The 18,294-nt window shown below is 40.8% G+C and overlaps 3 protein-coding genes across 4 annotated transcripts; all 3 read left to right on the forward strand.

The window, feature by feature from the left end:
- Nucleotides 1-354: 354 nt before the first annotated feature.
- LOC130711159 (putative F-box protein At1g67390) lies at nucleotides 355-852 on the forward strand. The gene has a single exon (XM_057560657.1). It carries the CDS (start codon nucleotides 355-357, stop codon nucleotides 850-852), a length of 498 nt encoding a protein of 165 aa, XP_057416640.1.
- Nucleotides 853-4,181: 3,329 nt separating this feature from the next.
- LOC130712652 (uncharacterized) lies at nucleotides 4,182-9,808 on the forward strand. The gene is made up of 3 exons (XM_057562472.1): nucleotides 4,182-4,236; nucleotides 6,200-6,847; nucleotides 8,391-9,808. Exons 1-3 carry the CDS (start codon nucleotides 4,182-4,184, stop codon nucleotides 8,501-8,503), a joined length of 816 nt encoding a protein of 271 aa, XP_057418455.1. The 3' UTR covers nucleotides 8,504-9,808.
- A 43-nt stretch (nucleotides 9,809-9,851) lies between these two features.
- On the forward strand, nucleotides 9,852-16,490 carry LOC130715827 (uncharacterized). 2 transcript variants are annotated; one of them, XM_057565953.1, is made up of 4 exons: nucleotides 9,852-12,052; nucleotides 13,481-15,285; nucleotides 15,721-15,861; nucleotides 15,977-16,490. In XM_057565953.1, exons 2-4 carry the CDS (start codon nucleotides 15,049-15,051, stop codon nucleotides 16,292-16,294), a joined length of 696 nt encoding a protein of 231 aa, XP_057421936.1. In that variant the 5' UTR covers nucleotides 9,852-12,052; nucleotides 13,481-15,048; the 3' UTR covers nucleotides 16,295-16,490. The 2 variants fall into 2 exon arrangements, with proteins under 2 accessions (XP_057421936.1, XP_057421935.1); XM_057565952.1 differs by having other exon boundaries at nucleotides 9,852-15,285.
- Nucleotides 16,491-18,294: the final 1,804 nt, after the last annotated feature.

Raw genomic sequence — 18,294 nt, forward strand, 5'->3', positions numbered from 1 at the left:
TTTTATCAAATATTTATGTTTGAAATTAATATTTCAGAATTTATACTTTTAATAAATTGGTCAAATCTAATGTGGAAGTAATTATAATAGTTATATTAATAATATTAAAAATAATAATCAAAACCTATAATTATCATTAATTATATTTATTAATATAAAAATGTTAAAGTAATTAGTAACTTTGACTGTATTAAATAGTAAATTGCATTAATATTTATATTAGTATTAAAAATAAAATAAAAAATGCGAATAAATTTCTGTATTTATATTTGTACAAGGCTACAAGCTCCCGTCACACAAGAAGCTCTTCCCATAACACAATCATAATTTTGGAGACCTAATTTTCCATCAAGGATGACAAGCCCAACAGTAAGGAAGGAAGGGAAACAAAGTGATGACATGATTAGCCAACTCCCAAATGAGATCCTGCACTGCATCCTCTCTTCCCTGTCATTCGACGAGGCTGTGAGAACCAGCATCCTAGCCAAGAGTTGGATCCCCTTGTGGAGGCATGCCTCATGCCTTGACTTTGATGGGACTTGTATGATTAGGCCGTTATCCATGCTCCAGAATCCACACTACAACTTTTTCACACCCAAAGCTGCTCGTGAGTATGGTAAAATTGTGAAGGACATCATTTTGAACCGTCACCTCAACGGTGACTTGACCATGTGTCTTTTCAGGCACTACCCTAAGAGCCTCGTCTCTAAAGAGTTGGAAGCTTTGGTTCGGCTCGTGGTGGAGGTATACAAAAACTTGGGCTCTCTTACCCTAGATTGTTGTTGTCACCCGAAAGCTTTAGTTCAACCTTTTGAATATGTGAAGCTTTATTTAACGCCTGGGATCTTTTAAAATCTGTGTTCGCTCGAGTTGAACAACTATGTGATGGATAGAGCTACTGTGTAAGACCCAAGTTTTTAAATTTAGGATAAGTGAATAAAATTCCTATTCACGATTAGGTTTGATGTATCGTGAAGGGAAACCTGAACAATAGTTTATTGAATGAAATAAATTTATGAAGGAGAAAGTTCAGGAAAAGTCTAAGGATTGTATCAAAATCGATAAGAGTTATAGCACGACTAATATTCGCCTAAACCTAGGGCAAAGGCACTAGTAAATAGCTAATTTACACTTTAAGACACGATGGAAACTAATTCCAAAAATCTTCAGAGAAATGTTAGAACTTCTCTTATTCGTCTATAAACAAGCATTTCGATACGAAACCCTGGAATGTACGAACGTCAAATTCCAATACTCGGAAGTTTGCCGAAACCGAATCACTGATAGTTCAAGAAACCTAAAATGAACGGTTGATGAAGACTTTTTCTATTCGGAGCTTCAAATGAAGATTTCACACGCGGACACCCATTTCTATTGATGTTTCCAATCTTTCTTCAGAAGGAAGTTTTCTCTTCCGACATTCACTGCAAAAAGTAGTTTTTCGGGTAAAATAGATTTACACCGACTTTGAATCGTTTACCTTAATTCCAAGAAACCTCTTTTGAGTTTTGGAATTCTGTCGCCAAAACCTATCTTAGAATTCACGGAGAATGAAGCCGGAAAAATCGGAATCGCGAAATTTTCATTTTTCCGCATTTTCCAAAACCTATAAATAGCAAGAAAATGAGAAATTTTGGCAAAACTTACCCATTTCTTTCCCCAAACCCGCGAGCAACATAGGAGGAGGAGGAGAAGAAGATTTTCGCCGTTTCTTTCCCGATTGCTTCACAGTTCGTTGCTACTTGAAGACTACGAGGTATAGATACTATCCCTCACTTCTGATCGTCAATTCTGTCGTCTTCTTCTATGTCTTTCTATGCTCAAAGTTTGGAGCTTTTTGTAAAACTGTCCAAATAGCTTGATTTTAGTGTCTAAACCTCTTCCCTACGTGCCCAAGAGTACTTCTAGCGGATTACATTTTGCCGACTGTCGCCGAAATGCCGCCGGAATTCATTTCTATAGGAAATACCCATTTTTAGGCAAAGATTCATCCTTTAAGCTGAAAACTATCGACTTAGCTTAGTGCTAGTAGGATTAGTCGTCATAAACGTCGTTGTTGACGTCCCCATCCAATTTGTTTTTCGAAATTTCAATTTTGAAATTCTGAGCTAAAAATATTGACCAAAATACCCCAGCGACAGTTTTCGATCCGATAATTTTTCCGAGTTTAGATTCACCTTAGTTACGACTAATAATAACCTAGGAACCAAGTTTGAACGAAGAAAAGTCGGCGCACACAATTGTTGTGTGTGGCCGTGAGCTACCCTAGGGGAGGAAGGAAATTTCTTTTTCGAAAACTTGTCCGATTTCGTTAGATTATCGTACCTCGGAGTATATGCTACTTCGTGTAACCTTAGTAAGTATTTATTGCTGAGTTTCTGACTGATTATGATGGAATTCTGTGGTTTTTGCTCTAAAGGTTCTTTTGAGGAAATTCCCGAAGAACAAGGCGTGGATTGTGAAGGAGCGTTTCAGGAGAACCCTGGAGGAGCTACAGGTGAGGGCTACTCACTGAACTATTAGCTAATGCTTTAGGTGTCGACGCATTCGACTTGATTTACTGTTTATGCACTTGTTTGTGTTTGACTGGGAAAATGTTTTCTGAGGCTTCGGCTGACAATGATGATTATTCATCTATTGACTGCTTTTGAGTTTGAATCACATGCTATGTGCTAAATGGTTAATCTAGGATGTGTGATATCTGCTCTATATGCTAAGTGCTACGTGGTTAATCTAGGATGTGTTGATATATGAGCCATGATTGTTGGACTGTGCTAATTTAACTATGCTATTACACATATATCTGTGGTGCTGGAGAGTGAGGATAACGGGCAAGTCATGCCAAATTTTTATGAGTTTTGAGGAAGTTTGACGGGACGAACGGAGTTCGGGCCTTGTTATTGTTTTAGTGGATCGAGACATTCTTTGGGAATTACTTGGGATTATGGGATCTTTGAAACTTATAGGAAAATACGATAAGACTAAATGGAAACTATTTTTACAAGGAAAATTCATAAGATATTAAACAACCTCTAAACCTTTAAATAATGATAACAATCTCGGATGCAAGCTTAGAACTGAAAGATTAGTTTTGGAAAATGAGAAGTGTCGTCGAATCCAAGTTTTGGGAAAATTGTAAGTTCTGAGTATGTTGATACTCCTTCGCTCTTTGAGCAGTTTGTTTAGCCATCCAAGGGATGAGCCGAGAAGCTTCACTGAGGCGTGAGACCTCGTGAAAAACATGGATCTTCACTGAGGCTTGAGACCTCGTGAAAAACATGGATCTTCACTGAGGCGTGAGACCTCGTGAACAGCATGAAACTTCACTAAAGCGTGAGACTTCGTGCAAGTGTGTAAATTCACTGAGGCGTGAGACCTCGTGAAAGCATAAAACTTCACTGAAGCGTGAGACTTCGTGATTGTATAAGACTTCACTGAAGCGTGAGACTTCGTGAAAGCATTGATGACTCGAAGAGTTATCGTGAGTGATTGCACTCTTTTTATGATTAATTGTATTTTGTCGCAGAATCGACATTTACCTTAGGATATTCCTTATAGAGACAGTAAGTTAGTTAGAACACATGGCGACGTGTCGAGTGAGGTCGGAGACGTTGTTTGGCTAATCACTTTGCATTCATGCACTCATTTTGAGGTAAATACACGGCGGGATACCGGACCTCGGTGGATTCCAAAATGGTCATAAGACCCGGATTTCCATATAAGAACATTGCGGTGATTCTTAGTAGCAGACGGAAATGGCAGACCTTCGGGTTCACTGCTGATCTGACTACACTTTGTGTGGTATAAGAGACACGCGAGCAGAAATGGTCCCACCGTGGCTGGTGCTGGGGCTGACTCGTTGATGCCCATCCTTCCGGAATGCTTCTTGTCAACCGGCATTGCATTTCACGCAACATGCATACTAACTTAGTCGCTGAGTGTGATTGATACTTGTTAAACCTATTTGATGCATGCTAATTGTTATTATCGCCTTTTATATTCATTGTGAAATATACAACTCTAGGATGCTATCTCTAACTTATAAGCCTAAGTGGCTACTCCTTATCTTTACCTATTGGATTTATTATTTACATAATTCTTTGGAGTTGACCCTCGCGTCTTCTGTGTGTGCTTTGGCGGACTACGCCCATTGTCAGATGTCTATGACGGACTGGTTTACGATGGTCCACCCTTCAGGGGGGACCCGGTTTGAGATGCTGGACCAGGATGACCCCGGTTCATGGGTGGTCGACCCCGCTGGCCACCGTGCGACTTATTCGGGGAGGATTATGGAGGACCGCGTCGATCGACTGGGACACCTGACGGAGGGAGTGCTGAGGAGGTACACTGTGAGCTTCAACTTGCCACATGGCATGTAAGACCCAAGTTTTTAAGCTTAGAATAAGTGGAAGAGATTTCCGTTTACGATTAGGCTTGATGTATCGCGAAGGAAAAACCTGAACAAGAGTTTATCGGATGAAATAAATTTATGAAGGAGAAAGTTCAGGAAAAGTCTAAGGATTGTATCAGAGTCGATTTAAGTTATAGCACGACTTATATTCGTTTTAAAACCTAGGACAAGAACCTTAGGAAATCAAACTATGTTCCACCCTTGGAACACTGTAGGAATTTCTTCCAAAATTCTTCAGAGAAATGTTAGAACTTCTCTTTTTCCATATATCACAATCGTTTCGAGGCGAAACTCTAGGATCTACGAACGTCCGATTCCAATCATCGGAAGTTTGCCGAAACCGAAACCCTGGTATTTCAAAACCCTAGAATCAACCGATGATGAAGACTTTTTCTATTCAGAGCTTCAAATGAAGATTCTACACGCGTACACCCATTTCTCTTGATGATTTCAATCTTTCTTCAGAAGGAAGTTTTCTATTCCGACATTCGATGCAAAAAGTAACTTATCGGGTAAAATAGTTTTACCCCGACTTTGCGTTAGTCACCTAAAATACCAGGAATCCTCTTTTGAGTTTTGGATTTATGTCGCCAAAACCTATCTTAGAATTCACGGAGAATGAAGCCGGAAAAATCGGAATCACTCTTATATTTTTATCTTAACTCTGAGTTAAATCCTCCGATATCTAAACAAAACTGTACCGGTTTACAAAATATCTACTCATTCTTATCCTATCTCTGATAAATATCTATTCAACCTTATCCGATCTTTGATATATATCTACTCATTTCTTGGTTAATGGATCATTTTAATTTGCCCAAAGTGATCATAATTTATATTTTACTATTTCATAAAGTTCCTCATAATTTTTAGTATAGTTATATATCCATTATATATTTTTCTCTTAACTTTGTGAGCTAAATTCTTAAGTGTATAAATCAATTTATACCAGTTTACAAATATCTTTCCTAAATATCTAAACATCCCTATCCTCTCTGATTCTTTTCTTTTCTGGCAGCACCCATAAACACACGCACACCACGGTCCCTCTCTTTCTCTCATTCTCGTCGACTGTCTTGCTCAATTCTGACTTTTCCTTCTTTCTCTTCATAATTATCTTTCTTTCTTATTCTTCTTCTTCTCTATTTCTATATATATATATATATATATATATCTCACCATCCTTATCCCCCATCCACTGTCATACTCGACACACCCATTCCTTTTTCTTCATTTCTTCCATGCCAACTTCATCACCATATATGCTGATTTCTTCTTCTCCATTACGTGCAATCACCAGCCACCAACAACATCATCTTCTTCTTTATTTTCGTGAGCCACCCCCATGAAACAACTATGGCTTCCACCTTGCTTTCCTCTCTTGCAGCAAGTCACCACACCACCATTTCTTTCTCTTGAAGCAAACCACCATCACCTTCTTGTTCACTACGAGGCCACCATAACCATCCTTCTTTCTTCTGCTACTTCACGCAAGAAGCAACCTTCGTGAGCCTTCCTCTGTTTTGGACAGCCACGACCCTGCTTCTCCTTCCACCGATAGCAACCAACACCACCATTAACGCACCACAACCATGGCAGCCCCACCACTATCGTGAAAGCCACCAACACCATGCCATACTTCAGCTTCTTCACCACCACCATGAACAAGGTAGCCACGGCCACACACCACTTCTGTCCAAGCGAGATCGACAACAATTCTGAGGCTACAACGCTTCATTAATGGTTGAAATCAACTTCTGGGCAAGGTTTGATGGATTTGGGGCGAAGAGGGTGAGAACGACGAAGAACAGAGGAGAAAACAAAGTGCCACCGTCGCCGACATCGCAAACTTTGACCTTCGATTCCGGTGTACTTGGACCTCTGCTCACAGCGAGGTTAGTACCGTTGGAACCCTTGCAACGTCCACAACAAGACCCATATCCCGGATCGTCGTTCCGTCGCCGTCGACCGCCGCCGCTGCCGCCTTCGGGAGCTCTTTCCGGTCAACTCCGGCGACCGATGGAAAAACGGAGGATACCGCTACGATCCTTGCCGTGAGGAGAGCAAACCACTATCTTCAATTTCGTATTTGGGTCATTTTATTTGACGACCCCGACAACCACCGTCGACCTTCGGCTGAGCTTTCTGGGCAAACCGTCGACTCTTTGGGGAAACGGACAGCGCCGTTGAGTTTCTGGCCGCGAAAGGATGAAGGAACAACCTACCTTTGTGTCTCCGGCGACAGTTCCTCCGTCAACCCCGTGAGCCGCAACTTTCTCTGGCGACTCTTCGCCGACAAGTTTCAGAAACTTGATTTTCGTACGATGAACGGAAGCACCCTGCATCGAAGCTACACAATGGAAGGAATCGAGCCGACGCAGGCAAACAAAGATGTAATCGGATCGGAGTTGCACCTTAGTATGGAAATTGGCCAAGGTGAGGGCTTCTCACTGAATACTAGCTAATGCTTTAGGTGTCGACGAATTCGACTTGATTTATTGTTTATGCACTTATTTGTGTTTGACTGAGAAATGTTTTCTGAGGCTACGGCTGACAATTGATAATCATTTATCGCTTGAATTGTTTTTGAGTTTGAATCACATGCTATGTGCTAAATGGTTAATCTAGGATGTGTGATATCTGCCCTATATGCTAAGTGTTATGTGGTTAACTTAGGTTGTGTTGATATATGAGCTATGATTGTTGGATTGTGCTAATTTAACGATGCTATTACACTTATATCTGTGATACTGAGGAGTGAGAATAAGGGGCAGGTCATGCCGATTTTATTTTGAGAGTTTGAGAAAGTTTGACGGGACGAACGGAGTTCGGGCCTTGTTATTGTTTTAGTGGATCGAGACATTCTCTGGGATTTACTTGGGATTATGGGATCTTTGAAACTCGTAGGAAATACGATAAGACTAAAAGGAAACTATTTTTACAAGGAAAATTCATAAGATATTAACCAACCTCTAAACCTTTAAATAATGATAACAATCTCGGATGCAAGCTTGGGATCAAGTCTTAGTTTTGAAAAATGAGAAGTGTCGTCGAGTCCAAGTGTTGAGATATTGATAAGGTTTGGGTATGTTGGTACTCTGGCGCTCTGGGAGCAGTCGTGTTAATGGGCTATCCGAGAGATAAGCCGGGAACGAGTAGTTTCCGAGTATGTCGATACTCTTGTTCGTTGAGCAGTTTTGACCATCGGATGGAGATGAGTCGGATGATTTGGAGATCATCATGAGATAATGTTTATACCTTCGGGTACAGTTTATGCCTTCGGGTACAGTTTATGCCTTCGGGTACAGTTTATGCCTTCGGGTACAGTTTATACCTTCGGGTACAGTTATGCCTTCGGGTACAGTTTATGCCTTCGGGTATAGTTTATACCTTCGGGTACAGTTTATACCTTCGGGTAAAGTTTATGCCTTCGGGTACAGTTTATGGCTTCGGGTAATTCGGACATCGACGGGGGATATGGTCGACCGTAAGGTTAGGATCGACCTGTTGATTGTCAGGCATAGCGGAGGGAAAAGTTGACCCGCAGGGTTAGGACTGATCCGACTATGTCAAGGTTGTAAGTGACACTCGAGGGATTATGGTCGACACAATGCCAGTGTTAGGACCGACTCGATCGTGCCCAGCCTACTTCTTCCGGAAACGTTGAAAATGACGTTGCATTGACATATCATGCACTTTAACTATATTCGTTGATATATTGCTTATCGAGTTTTCGAGATATAACTTATTGAATCGCTGAGTGTGATTGATAATTGTTAATCTTATCTGATGCATGCTAATTGTTATTATCGTCTTTTATATTCATTGTGAAATATACAACCCTAGGATGTTATCCCTAGCTATAAGCCTAAGTGGCTATTCTCTTATCTATATCTATTGGTGGTTTATTTACATAATTCTTTGGAGTTGACCCTCGCGTCTTCTGTGTGTGCTTTGGCGGACAAACGCCCTTTGTCAGATGTCTTTGGCGGACTGGTTCACGACGGTTCACCCTTTGGGGGGGAACTAGGGTTGAAATGCTGGAACAAGAGCGCATCGCGGTCGCGAGAGGAGGACGGATGGTGTACATAGACTAGGTCGTTCTGAATTCAGATTTCGGACGACGATCACGCTAGCATGTAGGATTGAGTGTTAGTGTGAGCTCCTCGAGATGAGATTAGTGTAGGAGAAGAGTCTTAGCTCTGAACATCATTTGTTTCTTTTGGGACAGGGTAGTTTCCCACCTATAGCTTTTGTGTGGTTTCTTTACGAGAATCACAGAGAGTTGGTTGGACTTAGGAGGTCTTGTTTTAGGCCGGTTGGGCTGACTTATTCTTATTTTGAGGGACAGTGTTGCAGACACTTGACCTTTCTTTTGGATTGTACCTTTTGCCTACGGGCGTTACCCTTTTCTACTTTCCATCACTGGAGGTTACTCGTGACGAGGTTGCTACTTACAGCGGGGGCTGAAATTATTATTGTACATTAGTTCTGTTATCTTTTGTTGGGAGTTTATTTCTTTCAGTCTTTGGTTCTATTATCGAAAAAAAAAAATATTCACGTTTTTCCGCATTAAGTTTTTCATTTGGTTACTAAAGTGACGCCACCGAAATCGGGGTGTTACATTGTGGTATCAGAGCTTGTCGAGTCTTTCGGGAGTCTTTGGGGAATAGGTCTTCTGTGCTAGGTTGTGTGACTCTGCAAAGAGTGAAAATTGATTGTCTGCAAGCGATTTTTCGCTTAGAATTGATTGAAGTTATTGCTTAATCATATTGTATAGCATATTAGATGCTATCTTATGATGAGTACTAACTGTTTGATTGACTTAACAGAACCTAGATGTTATCCTAGGAATGGATTGGTTGTCCCACCATCATTGTCTTTTGGACTGCAACCGAATAAGAGATTCAGTGGTGCTAGCATTTACGATTGTAGTTAAATCTCGGAAAGTTGAAGATGATATGTCTGTTGAGACGCCGTCGGTCAACACTGGGACTAGAAGAGTGAAACAATCGAGGGGAAAACAGAGTGCTTTAGTAAAAGTTATTTGGAACAAAGACACGGACGGAGCTGTATGGGAATTGGAGGAAAAGATCAAGAGATAATATCCGGAGTTTTTACTGAATCTTAAGTTTCGAGGACGAAACTTTCTTTTTGGAGGGAAGTAATGTAAGACCCAAGTTTTTAAGCTTAGAATAAGTGGAAGAGATTTCCGTTTACGATTAGGCTTGATGTATCGCGAAGGAAAAACCTGAACAAGAGTTTATCGGATGAAATAAATTTATGAAGGAGAAAGTTCAGGAAAAGTCTAAGGATTGTATCAGAGTCGATTTAAGTTATAGCACGACTTATATTCGTTTTAAAACCTAGGACAAGAACCTTAGGAAATCAAACTATGTTCCACCCTTGGAACACTGTAGGAATTTCTTCCAAAATTCTTCAGAGAAATGTTAGAACTTCTCTTTTTCCATATATCACAATCGTTTCGAGGCGAAACTCTAGGATCTACGAACGTCCGATTCCAATCATCGGAAGTTTGCCGAAACCGAAACCCTGGTATTTCAAAACCCTAGAATCAACCGATGATGAAGACTTTTTCTATTCAGAGCTTCAAATGAAGATTCTACACGCGTACACCCATTTCTCTTGATGATTTCAATCTTTCTTCAGAAGGAAGTTTTCTATTCCGACATTCGATGCAAAAAGTAACTTATCGGGTAAAATAGTTTTACCCCGACTTTGCGTTAGTCACCTAAAATACCAGGAAACCTCTTTTGAGTTTTGGATTTATGTCGCCAAAACCTATCTTAGAATTCACGGAGAATGAAGCCGGAAAAATCGGAATCACTCTTATATTTTTATCTTAACTCTGAGTTAAATCCTCCGATATCTAAACAAAACTGTACCGGTTTACAAAATATCTACTCATTCTTATCCTATCTCTGATAAATATCTATTCAACCTTATCCGATCTTTGATATATATCTACTCATTTCTTGGTTAATGGATCATTTTAATTTGCTCAAAGTGATCATAATTTATATTTTACTATTTCATAAAGTTCCTCATAATTTTTAGTATAGTTATATATCCATTATATATTTTTCTCTTAACTTTGTGAGCTAAATTCTTAAGTGTATAAATCAATTTATACCAGTTTACAAATATCTTTCCTAAATATCTAAACATCCCTATCCTCTCTGATTCTTTTCTTTTCTGGCAGCACCCATAAACACACGCACACCACGGTCCCTCTCTTTCTCTCATTCTCGTCGACTGTCTTGCTATATTCTGACTTTTCCTTCTTTCTCTTCATAATTATCTTTCTTTCTTATTCTTCTTCTTCTCTATTTCTATATATATATATATATATATATATCTCACCATCCTTATCCCCCATCCACTGTCATACTCGACACACCCATTCCTTTTTCTTCATTTCTTCCATGCCAACTTCATCACCATATATGCTGATTTCTTCTTCTCCATTACGTGCAATCACCAGCCACCAACAACATCATCTTCTTCTTTATTTTCGTGAGCCACCCCCATGAAACAACTATGGCTTCCACCTTGCTTTCCTCTCTTGCAGCAAGTCACCACACCACCATTTCTTTCTCTTGAAGCAAACCACCATCACCTTCTTGTTCACTACGAGGCCACCATAACCATCCTTCTTTCTTCTGCTACTTCACGCAAGAAGCAACCTTCGTGAGCCTTCCTCTGTATTGGACAGCCACGACCCTGCTTCTCCTTCCACCGATAGCAACCAACACCACCATTAACGCACCACAACCATGGCAGCCCCACCACTATCGTGAAAGCCACCAACACCATGCCATACTTCAGCTTCTTCACCACCACCATGAACAAGGTAGCCACGGCCACACACCACTTCTGTCCAAGCGAGATCGACAACAATTCTGAGGCTACAACGCTTCATTAATGGTTGAAATCAACTTCTGGGCAAGGTTTGATGGATTTGGGGCGAAGAGGGTGAGAACGACGAAGAACAGAGGAGAAAACAAAGTGCCACCGTCGCCGACATCGCAAACTTTGACCTTCGATTCCGGTGTACTCGGACCTCCGCTCACAGCGAGGTTAGTACCGTTGGAACCCTTGCAACGTCCACAACAAGACCCATATCCCGGATCGTCGTTCCGTCGCCGTCGACCGCCGCCGCTGCCGCCTTCGGGAGCTCTTTCCGGTCAACTCCGGCGACCGATGGAAAAACGGAGGATACCGCTACGATCCTTGCCGTGAGGAGAGCAAACCACTATCCTCAATTTCGTATTTGGGTCATTTTATTTGACGACCCCGACAACCACCGTCGACCTTCGGCTGAGCTTTCTGGGCAAACCGTCGACTCTTTGGGGAAACGGACAGCGCCGTTGAGTTTCTGGCCGCGAAAGGATGAAGGAACAACCTACCTTTGTGTCTCCGGCGACAGTTCCTCCGTCAACCCCGTGAGCCGCAACTTTCTCTGGCGACTCTTCGCCGACAAGTTTCAGAAACTTGATTTTCGTACGATGAACGGAAGCACCCTGCATCGAAGCTACACAATGGAAGGAATCGAGCCGACGCAGGCAAACAAAGATGTAATCGGATCGGAGTTGCACCTTAGTATGGAAATTGGCCAAGGTGAGGGCTTCTCACTGAATACTAGCTAATGCTTTAGGTGTCGACGAATTCGACTTGATTTATTGTTTATGCACTTATTTGTGTTTGACTGAGAAATGTTTTCTGAGGCTACGGCTGACAATTGATAATCATTTATCGCTTGAATTGTTTTTGAGTTTGAATCACATGCTATGTGCTAAATGGTTAATCTAGGATGTGTGATATCTGCCCTATATGCTAAGTGTTATGTGGTTAACTTAGGTTGTGTTGATATATGAGCTATGATTGTTGGATTGTGCTAATTTAACTATGCTATTACACTTATATCTGTGATACTGAGGAGTGAGAATAAGGGGCAGGTCATGCCGATTTTATTTTGAGAGTTTGAGAAAGTTTGACGGGACGAACGGAGTTCGGGCCTTGTTATTGTTTTAGTGGATCGAGACATTCTCTGGGATTTACTTGGGATTATGGGATCTTTGAAACTCGTAGGAAATACGATAAGACTAAAAGGAAACTATTTTTACAAGGAAAATTCATAAGATATTAACCAACCTCTAAACCTTTAAATAATGATAACAATCTCGGATGCAAGCTTGGGATCAAGTCTTAGTTTTGAAAAATGAGAAGTGTCGTCGAGTCCAAGTGTTGAGATATTGATAAGGTTTGGGTATGTTGGTACTCTGGCGCTCTGGGAGCAGTCGTGTTAATGGGCTATCCGAGAGATAAGCCGGGAACGAGTAGTTTCCGAGTATGTCGATACTCTTGTTCGTTGAGCAGTTTTGACCATCGGATGGAGATGAGTCGGATGATTTGGAGATCATCATGAGATAATGTTTATACCTTCGGGTACAGTTTATGCCTTCGGGTACAGTTTATGCCTTCGGGTACAGTTTATACCTTCGGGTACAGTTATGCCTTCGGGTACAGTTTATACCTTCGGGTACAGTTTATACCTTCGGGTACAGTTTATACCTTCGGGTAAAGTTTATGCCTTCGGGTACAGTTTGGCTTCCGGTAATTCGGACATCGACTATGTCAAGGTTGTAAGTGACACTCGAGGGATTATGGTCGACACAATGCCAGTGTTAGGACCGACTCGATCGTGCCCAGCCTACTTCTTCCGGAAACGTTGAAAATGACGTTGCATTGACATATCATGCACTTTAACTATATTCGTTGATATATTGCTTATCGAGTTTTCGAGATATAACTTATTGAATCGGTGAGTGTGATTGATAATTGTTAATCTTATCTGATGCATGCTAATTGTTATTATCGTCTTTTATATTCATTGTGAAATATACAACCCTAGGATGTTATCCCTAGCTATAAGCCTAAGTGGCTATTCTCTTATCTATATCTATTGGTGGTATTATTTACATAATTCTTTGGTGTTGACCCTCGCGTCTTCTGTGTGTGCTTTGGCGGACAAACGCCCTTTGTCAGATGTCTTTGACGGACTGGTTCACGACGGTTCACCCTTTGGGGGGGAACTAGGGTTGAAATGCTGGAACAAGAGCGCATCGCGGTCGCGAGAGGAGGACGGATGGTGTACATAGACTAGGTCGTTCTGAATTCAGATTTCGGACGACGATCACGCTAGCATGTAGGATTGAGTGTTAGTGTGAGCTCCTCGAGATGAGATTAGTGTAGGAGTAGAGTCTTAGCTCTGAACATCATTTGTTTCTTTTGGGACAGGGTAGTTTCCCACCTATAGCTTTTGTGTGGTTTCTTTACGGGAATCACAGAGAGTTGGTTGGACTTAGGAGGTCTTGTTTTAGGCCGGTTGGGCTGACTTATTCTTATTTTGAGGGATAGTGTTGCAGACACTTGACCTTTCTTTTGGATTGTACCTTTTGCCTACGGGCGTTACCCTTTTCTACTTTCCATCACTAGAGGTTACTCGTGACGAGGTTGCTACTTACAGCGGGGGCTGAAATTATTATTGTACATTAGTTCTGTTATCTTTTGTTGGGAGTTTATTTCTTTCAGTCTTTGGTTCTATTATCGAAAAAAAAAAATATTCACGTTTTTCCGCATTAAGTTTTTCATTTGGTTACTAAAGTGACGCCACCGAAATCGGGGTGTTACATGGCATGCACCGCGGACCAGGAGTAGGAGCACCACCACCACCGTCATCTTCTGATGATGAGGACCCCTCAAAGGAGGAGCCTGTGGGAGGGACTTCTGCGGAGTCCAGCTCACCCACTGTTGCTGTCATCGATGATTTTGACTCGGGCCCTAAGCCCGTGAGGCCAGCACAGGAGCGCATCGGGGTAGCGAGAGGAGGTAGGATGGTGTACATAGACTTGGTCGTTCTGGATTCAGATTCGGACGTCGATCACGCTAGCATGTAGTTTTGAGTGCTAGTGTGAGCTCCTCGAGACAGGATTAGTGTAGGAGTAGAGTCTTAGCTCTGACCGTCATGTTTCTAGTTGGGGACAGGGTAGTTTCCTGCCGATAGCTTTTTGTGTGGTTTCTCTACGGAAATCACAGAGAGTTGGTTGGACTAGGGGGTCTTGTCTTAGGCCGTTTGGGCTAACTTATTCTCATTTTTGAGGGATGGTGTTGCGGACACTTAACTTTTCCTTTGGATTGTACATATTGCCTACGGGCGTTACATTCTACTACTTCCCGTCACTGGAGGATACTCGTGACGTGGTTTGTTTCTTACAAAGGGGGCTGTAAATATTATTGTATATTAGTTCTGTTATCTTTTGTTGTTGAGTTTCATTTCTTTCACTCTTTAATTTTATCATCAAAAAAAAAATATTAACGTTTTTCCGTTTTAAGTTTCTTTTTGGTTACTAAAGTGACGCCACCGAAATCGGGGTGTTACATACTGCGTCTAGGTTTGAGGGTTGTGAGAAGTTGAAGTCCCTCAAAATGAAAAATATGATCATGGAGGAGGGAGCTGTGAATGATGTTCTGAAAAAATGCTCTAGTTTGGAGAGGTTCAGCCTGGTAGAGTCAACTGGGTTCAAAAAACTTTTAGGATTTGTAACACCTGTCTTATGTTCTTGGAGCTCCGGTGGTTGGTCGTTAGTGAGATAGATGTTTCGGTTGAGGATCTTCAGAAAGTGGTGCTTGATTCTCTTGTTTGTCCAACAAAGGGTCTTAAAATTGATGTCGTGAACCTCATAAAATTTCGTTCAGGTTGCAGCTCAATTGCTCAGAAATTTCTATCTTACTTCTCAAAGAAAAGCATTATAAAAACCCAAGACATTCTTGAAAATTGCAGCGATCTTTTTGTAAGTTTCTCTTTCATTTTAAATTGTATTTTCCATTGAAATAAAAGTTTTAAATTGTTATAGACATTTTATTGCGAAATCTGCAAACAAGTAAGGTTGATGTTACTGCAATTGTGATGCCTTTACATGATTCAAAAATTAACCATAAAAACCCTTATCTCAAATCTGATTGAAATATTGCCATAATATTTAATGAATTGATGACAAAATACGTTATCGCATTTGTGGTAACATCCAAAACTTGATCCTTCAATCACAATTGTGACTACGTAAGAAGATTTTAGGCGCAATATCTATTTCTAGATTTATATTTGAAAAAATACTGGTTTTTTTGCCTTCATAAATTTGTGATATTTTATTGCTAACTAGGGTTTCTATTTTAGATAAAATATTTTATATTTTATGATGCTGATTGTGATGATCTCTTTATTTTAGGCATCTCGAATGATCAATATTTTTCGAGATCTATTATCCATGTCCATTGATTTGGATTTGAACAACATAAGAGAAGCTTTAGCACTTTCCTTCGTACTAAAGTCATGCACCAAACTCCAATCTCTTGAAATTACTATACCGGTTTGTGACTTGTAACCTTGTTACACCAATCTTATAACTTCCATTTTATTATTTACTTATTAATATAAATATTGAGTAATGACATTCTACCTTATTGATTGTATTTTATATATAGGTAAAGGAGAATTCATATTCGAGTGATGATTTTGATGATGGCGCTCTACCATTTTCCAAGTCAATGTTCTGGGAGAAACGACCAATAATGTACAACAATCATGCTCACGAGTTAAAATCTGTTACTATAAGGGGGTTTACTAGCATAGAACTAGAAGTGAAGTTTCTTGAGAATTTGATTACAAGAGGCATTATGATGGAAAAAATTACTATAATTTACAATTCCTCAATTGTGGGCAAGGAAAATTATTTATTGTCGCTGCGAAGAGCATCAGTTTATCTCTCCATCATATTGAAGTCACATAGGTTGCTAAAGTAGTCCATGGCAGACTGACGCATCTCATTGGAAATCATAAGTTTAGCCAAGTGATAATCAACATTGTATGAATTATTGAGTTAATTTTAAATGACCCCATTAAATAAAAAGTGAATCTCTCCTAATTGAGAGTAAGATTCATATCATTAAGTTTTATAGTATCCAAGTTTAAATTTTCGGGGATTCGATATGAGGAAGAATGTACTCTTATGTTTATGTTAGAATTTGTACTTTTCCATTATTTAAAGTCATATACTATGAAAAAATTTATCTTACCGCCCTAGCAAATGCAATATTTTTTTGCTAATGTTAATGAGATGAAACTAATTTTACATGTGCATTTAAATTCATAGCTAATGACTAACAATTAGTTCATGTAGATTGCAAATAAGGAAGCATATGGACATTGAATGTAACACCCCGATTTCGGTGGCGTCACTTTAGTAACCAAAAATAAACTTAATGCGGAAAAACGTGAATATTTTTTTTTTCGATAATAGAACCAAAGGCTGAAAGAAGTGAAACTCGACAACGAAAGATAACAGAACTAATATATAATAGTAAATACAGCCCCCGCTGTAAGTAACGACCTCGTCACGAGTAACCTCCAGTGACGGAAAGAAAAGTGTAGCGCCCGAAGGCAATATGTACAGACTGAAAGTAAAGGTGAAGTGTCCGCAACACCATCCCTCAAACTGAGAATGAGCTGGCCCATCGGCCTGAAACAAGACCTCCTATGTCCAACCAACTCTCTGTGATTCCCGTAAAGAAACCACACAAAAAGCTATAGGTGGGAAACTACCCTGTCCCAAAAGAAACAAATGATGTTCAGAGCTAAGACTCTACTCCTACACTAATCCCATCTTGAGGAGCTCACACCAGCACTAAAACCTACATGCTAGCATGATCGTCGTCCGAATTTGAAATCCAGAACGACCTAGTCTATGTACACCATCCGTCCTCCTCTCGCTACCGCGACGCGCTCCTGTTCCAGCATCCCAACCTAGTTCCCCCCGAAGGGTGAACCATCATGAACTAACCTGCCAAAGACATCTGACAATGGGCGTTTGTCCGCCAAAGCACACACAGAAGACGCGAGGGTCAACTCCAAAGAATTATATAAATAATACCACCGATAGATACAGATAAGGAAATAGCCGCTTAGGCTTATAGCTAGGGATAACATCCTAGGGTTGCATATTTCTCAATGAACATAAACGACAGTAAATCACAGTTAACATGCCTCAAATAGAATTAACAAGTATCACACACACTCATCAACTAAGTCAGTATGCATGTTGCATGAAATGATATGCAGGTTAACCCAGTCAACCAATATGCAATCCGGAAACGGATGGACATCAAACGGATCAATCCTAGCACCAGCAACAGTGGGACCATTTCTGCCCGCGTGCCTCTTACACCAAACAAAGGTATGGACAACAACGAGTCAATCCTAGCACCAGCAACGGTGGGACCATTTCTGCTCGCGTGCCTCTGGGATGGATATCAACGGGTCAATCCTAGCACCAGCAACGGTGGGACCATTTCTGCCCGCGTGTCTCTTACACCAAACCAAGGTAGCCAGATCAGCAGTAAACCCGTAGGTCTGCCATTTCGGTCTGCTACAAGAGTCGACTACAAACGCTCTTACACGGCATTCCGGGTCTTATGACCATTTTGGAAACCGACGACATTTGGAATTCTACGAGGTCCGGTATCACGCCGTGTATTAACCTCCTATGTATGCATGAATGCAATGTGATTAACCAAACAACGTCTCCGACCTCACTCGACACGTCGCCACGTGTTCTAGGTAAATTAATGTCTCTAAAAGCTTACCCTAAGGTAAAAGTCGATTCTGCGACAAAAGACAACACTTCACAACAACACATAACTCATGATGATCTACAAATCATCCGACTCATCTCAATCCGATGGTCATAACTGCTCAACGAGCACAGAGTATCACACTCTCGGAAACTAACGGTTTCCCGGACTTA

This window comes from Lotus japonicus, chromosome 4 (assembly GCF_012489685.1).
Source record: "Lotus japonicus ecotype B-129 chromosome 4, LjGifu_v1.2".
In the NCBI taxonomy this organism is placed as follows: Eukaryota; Viridiplantae; Streptophyta; class Magnoliopsida; order Fabales; family Fabaceae; genus Lotus; species Lotus japonicus.